This window comes from Sapajus apella, unplaced genomic scaffold (assembly GCF_009761245.1).
Source record: "Sapajus apella isolate SASKATOON/1434 unplaced genomic scaffold, GSC_monkey_1.0 scaffold122, whole genome shotgun sequence".
Lineage (NCBI taxonomy): Eukaryota > Metazoa > Chordata > Mammalia > Primates > Cebidae > Sapajus > Sapajus apella.
In genome coordinates, this window is record NW_022437062.1 from 8,798,441 (window position 1) to 8,804,238 (window position 5,798).

Sequence of the window (5,798 nt, forward strand, 5' to 3'; positions counted from 1 at the left end):
ATTCTTGTTCATCTTAGCATATATTCGTATATCACAGTGTTCAACAAGAATGCTTCACAGACCTTCATTGAATGAATGAATGAATAAATAAATAAATATTTGTTTCCAAGATTTCCAAAGGCACCACGAATAAGAATCCCCATTCCCTTTTCAAATGTTCAATGCAGTAGATAAAATTTACTACAAAGTTTGGTTCTTGGTAGACAAAACAATATGTGGCATTCTGTTTTTGTGGTTGTTTTGTTTTGAGATGGAGTTTTGTACCTTTTCACCCAGGCGGGAGTGAAGTGGCACAATCTCGGCTCACTGCAACTTCCGCCCCCTGGGTTCAGTGATTCTCCTGCCTCAGCCTCCTGAATAGCTGGGATTATAGGCACCCACCACCACATCTGGCTAATTTTTGTATTTTTAGTAGAGACAGGATTTCGCCATGTTGGCCAGGCTGTTCTACGAACTCTTGACCATCTCGGCCTCCCAAAGTGCTAGGATTACAAGCCTGAGCCACCACGCCCAGCCCATATGGCATTCTTAACTCTTTAGTATTAAAGCTCCTGGGCTGAGCGTGGTAGCTCATGCCTGTAATCCAAGCACTTTGGAGGCCAAGGCGGGCAGATCACCTGAGGTCAGGAGTTCAAGACCATCCTGACCAACATGGTGAAACCCCGTCTTTAAAAAAAAAAAAAAGCTTCTTATCCCAATCTTGATTTTACTAAAAACAAAAGAAGATTTAACACAACTGATATAAGAATGTAAAAAGATGAACAAAGGAAAGAAACATGATTCAATGACAAAACAGGTGGAGAGGTCTTTATCATTGTAATAAAGTACACACTAGAAAAATACAGTAAATGCCATTATTCATGAAATCTCTCATTGATCTGCTTTTCCAAGGGAACTTGGAATTACCATAGAGAAGTAATTAAATCCAGGCGCGGAGGCTCATGCCTGTAATCCCAGCACTTTGGGAGGTTGAGGTGGGCGGATCACCTGAGGTCAGGAGTTCGAGACCAGTCTGACCAATATGGTGAAACCCCATCTTTAAAAAAAAAAAAAAAAAAGATAGAAGAAGTAATTAAGTCCCTTTATTAAATTTGCTTAACCTCTTTTTCATCGAGTAGTAAATGTAGTTTTTTTCTAAAAAATACATAAAAATATACAGATAATCTATTTTTATTTCTTTTTATGTATATAAGAAAGTTTTTCTTAAAATTCTTTATTTGCCTAAGCAGTTGGAAGGCTCTACTTAGACTTTTAATCAGTTTTTAACTTTTGAGGTGAGGGCACACATGGATTTAAATGTTGAATTAAAGCTGTGGTTCCTCTTCCCAAACAAATGCATATATGTTCAAGCACATAAAATTTAGATACCTAGCAGGCTTATAAATTTTCTGAAACCTATTCTTAGATTCCCTATGTGACTTTGGACCCTTAGGTTAAGACTCACAGGTTGGAAGGTCTTAGGAAGTGGTGATGGTATTGATCATGATGTATCAATAATAATAATATGTATTATTATTATTAGGTATAATCTAGAATCAAGAAATTTAGCCTGAAGGAGAAGAAGGGTGGACTTGATGACCTTGGAATTCATTAGTAGTTCCAGAATTCAGTCTTTTGGTGATATCCATGATGATGATGGAAAGGAGCATGACAATGAGAATGTTTGGACTTCAAAATATTATTTTAAAAAATGACAACAAGGCCGATCATGGATCCCAGCACTTTGGGAGGCTGAGGTGGGTGAAATCACTTGAGGCCAGGAGCTTAAGACTGGCCTGGCCATTGTGGCAAAACTCTGTCTGTACTAAAAATACAAAAATTATAGCCAGGTGTGGTGGCTCACGCCTGTAAATCCAAGCACTTTGGAGGCCAAGGCGGGTGGATCACCTGAGGTCGGGAGTTCAAGACCAGCCTGACCAACATGGTGAAACTCCGTCTTAAAAAATAATAATACAAAAATTAGCCAGGTGTGGTGGTGGACACTTGTAATCCCAGCTACTTGGGAGGCCGAGGCAGGAGAATTACTTGAACCCCGGAGGTGGAGGTTGCAGTGAGCCGAGATCACACCACTGCACTTCAGTCTGGGTGAGAGAATGAGACTCTTTCTCAAAAAAAAAAAAAAAAAAAAAAAAAAAGATTAGTTACTGAGTCTCTTCACTTTCACCTTACTGTTTTCTCAATGAGACACTTATCAAGTAAAAGATTCCCTAAAAAGTCTGCCACTACCTTCCTAAACACGTCCTTCAAAGCTTCCTTGACTTGCTCATTACGTAAGGCATAGATGAATGGATTCAGCAGTGGTGTCACAAATGTTGTTACTACTGTCACTGCCCAGTTAGTGTCCACTGAGCCACTCTGTGATGGCCGCACATAGAGAAAAATGGCACTTCCATAGAAGAGGGTCACCACTATCAAGTGGGAGGTACAGGTAGAGAAGGCCTTGTGACGGCCTGAAGCAGTGGGGATGCTCAGGACAGCCAGGACAATGTGGCCATAGGACACAGCAGTAATAAGCAAGGAGGATACAATGACAAGGGAGGCCAGGACAAAGTCAGTCTCCTCCAGCTTCTTGGTGTTGGTGCATGCCAGGCGAAGCAGCGGGCCACTGTCACAGAAGAAGTGCTGCACCACAGCACTCTGCTTACAGAAAGGAAGCAAGGCCACAGCCACTGTGGGACCAAGCACAGGGACAAAGCCCCCCACCCAGCAGGCCAAGGCCGCACGGAAGCACACAGCCCCACTCATGAGCAAGGGATAGCGCAGAGGATGACAGATGGCCAAGTAGCGATCCACAGACATGACAGCCAACAGTAGGAACTCGGAGGCCCCGAGAAAGAAGTAGAAATAGAATTGCGTGATACATGCAGCAAAGGAAATAGTGTGTTGCCTTGAGAGGAAATTGCTCAGCATCTTTGGAATGATGACAGAAGTCAGCAGAATCTCTAGGCAGGACAGGTTACCCAGAAAGAAGTACATGGGGGTCTGTAGTCGAGTATCAGCTCTTACCACCCCTACAATCAACACATTGCCTGTCAGAATCAGGAGATAGACAAGAAGAAACACAGAAAATAATACCACTCTTGCACTGTTGAGATTTGGGAACCCTGCCAGGATGAACTCTGTTGCATCACTACTCTGGTTCCCATCAGGAGTCATTATCTTTTCCACCTGTGCAAGAACAAAAACACAGTCCTGGTGAGAGCAGGTCCTCTCCTTACAATCCTAAAGTGTACTTTATCATAGTATGGCACACACATCCCCAGTTTCTCTAATTGCAGGTCCTGTTATGATCTGAAGCACTTAAGGTCATTATCTGATTAATTTTAGTGCTGGAGAAGATTTTCTATAAAGGGTAACAAAATGTAGGTATGAAAATGCCAGGAGCATCTCGTCCATCTTCACATCTCCTGTTCTCAGATCTTAAATAATGAGATCTCGTTATTGTAATAGCAATATCACTGAGCATCTGAGCTGAGCAAAGATATCTGAAAAATGACTGTGAAGAATACGATTGCCATTCAACTCGGATCAGGACTTGAGTCAGACTGCCTAGTTTTAAATGCCTGCATCTACACTTACTGGCTGAGTAGCCTTGGCAAGTTTACTTACCCTCTCGTGCTCCTCAGTTATGAAATGCTGTAAGGAGCAAATGATGTAATAAGGCAAAGAATTTAAGTGTTTCGTGCCGGGCACGGTGGTTCTCACCTGTAATCCCAGCACTTTGGGAGGCTGAGGCGGGCGGATCACAAGGTAAAGAGACTGAGACAAGCCTGGCCAACATGGTGAAACCCTGTCTCTACTAAAAATATAAGTTAGTGAGGCATAGTGTCGGGTGCCTGTAATCCCAGCTACTCAGGTGGCTGAGGCAGGAGAACCGCTGAACCCGAGAGGTGGAGGTTGCAGTGAGCCAAGATCGTGCCTCTGCACTCTAGCCTGGGTGATAGAGTGAGACTCTGTTTAAAAAAAAGAGTTTTCTAGCACTTAACTTAAAAATTATGTGGCAGAGGAAAGCCCCTGGCTATAAGTTAGGACATCAGTATCTAGGCTTGGCTTGCCATTACCCTTGGAAGACTATCAATTTGCACTTTAACTGTCCAACTGTATAATGAGTCACAGGAATCAAGGCCATCGGTATGCCTAATGAAATTACATAAAATTACCCTTTTCTGCAGGGCGAAGTGGTTCACGCCTGTAATTCCAGGTCTTTGGGTAGCTTGAGGGGGGCGGATCACTTGAGGCCAGGAGTTCAAGACCAGCCTGGCAAATATGGCGAAATTCTGTCTCTACTAAAAATACAAAAATTAGCCAGGTGTGGTGGTGCACAGCTGTAGTCCCAGCTACTCAGAAGACTGAGGCAGGACAATCACTTGAACCTGGGAGGCAGAGGTTGCAGTGAGCCGAGATCACACCACTGCACTCCACTGCACTCGCACGGAGACTCTGTCTCAAAAAAAAAAAAAAATTACCAGCCAGGCACGGTGGCTCATGCCTGTAATCCCAGCACTTTGGGAGGCCGAGACAGGCAGATCACGATGTCAGGGGTTTGAGACCAGCCTGACCAGCATGGTGAAACGCAGTCTCTACTTAAAAATACAAAAATTAGCCGGGCATGGTGGTGCACACCTATAATCCCAGCTAGTTGAGAGGCTGAGGCAGGAGAATTGCTTGAACCCGGGAGGTAGAGTTTGCGTGACCTGAGAGTTTGCCATTGTACTCCAGCCTGGGTGACAGAGTGAGACTCCGTCTCAAAAAACAAAAACAAACAAAAAAACCTTTTCATGAAGAATCCTTCCAACAACCAGAAGGTCTAAATTAGCTCAGATTGTTACAAAGAATTTGCATTTCTAAAGCAAGTTGTGCTGTGTGGGAAAAAAAAAAAAAAGAACAGGAATAAACTATACTGATGTATTGAATTAATTAGTCAGTTTTCCATAATAACTGCTCACTTAATGTCAACTTCTAGTTAAGTATTTTGGGGAATTAGATTGAAAAAAGCCCACATTTATCCTGTTGAACTACCGATCAAAGGCCATTTCACAAACTCGGGCTCTATTAATTTGTCAGAGCCAAAATTGTGAATTTCTGACTGTTAATAAAATTTAAAATGTTGTTATTTTTTTATTCAAGTCCTCCCCGTTCTGAGGACCACCACCAGAAAAATCAAGTCAATTATATTCAGAAAGCTTGTTTAAAAATGCCTCAGGTATCAGGAGAATCTTTATTTCCTTTTGACAGCAGGAGCACTGTAATCTCAGACAAACACCATCACTTTAAGTTCCAGCTCCTTTTCTAGCCTCATGCATTTCGAAGAAATCACTTCTCTTCTAACTACCAGCAGCCAGAAAGAGCAGACAGTAAAACACAGAAGACAGCTAGGACACAGAGGGAGGTGGGCGGAAATTCTCTTGGGTAACCACCAAACTTCATCTTCATACAGTGGGCCCCAGTAAAACAGTTAATAAGTACATTCCTTTGCCTTCAGGTGCACTAAGATAGGGAAGCTAAATGCAGGCTGGGGATGTGCCTGCAGCTGCAGAAAGATGTGTGGGAGCAGACACACAACTCTCCCTCTTAGGTAAGCATAACAAAGAAAGAGAGAAGCAGTTTGAACCTCCGATAAACTCTCCTACCCGGAATCCTTAAAAACTCAGTCTGAGGCTGAGCACAGTGGCTCACAACTGTAATCCCAGCACTTTGGGAGGCTGAGGCGGGTGGATCACCTGAGGTTAGGAGTTCAAGACCAGCCTGGCCTACATGGTGAAACCCCGTCTCTACTAAAACTAAAAAAAAAAAAAGTA

At 43.0% G+C, this 5,798-nt stretch overlaps 1 protein-coding gene across 1 annotated transcript; it reads right to left on the bottom strand.

Annotated features, from left to right (window-relative positions):
* Positions 1-2,160: 2,160 nt before the first annotated feature.
* Positions 2,161-3,558, bottom strand: LOC116538811 (olfactory receptor 6S1). Its single transcript, XM_032261355.1, has one exon. The coding sequence runs from the start codon at positions 3,154-3,156 to the stop codon at positions 2,161-2,163; it is 996 nt and encodes a 331-aa protein (XP_032117246.1). The 5' UTR covers positions 3,157-3,558.
* Between the last annotated feature and the right edge of the window lie 2,240 nt (positions 3,559-5,798).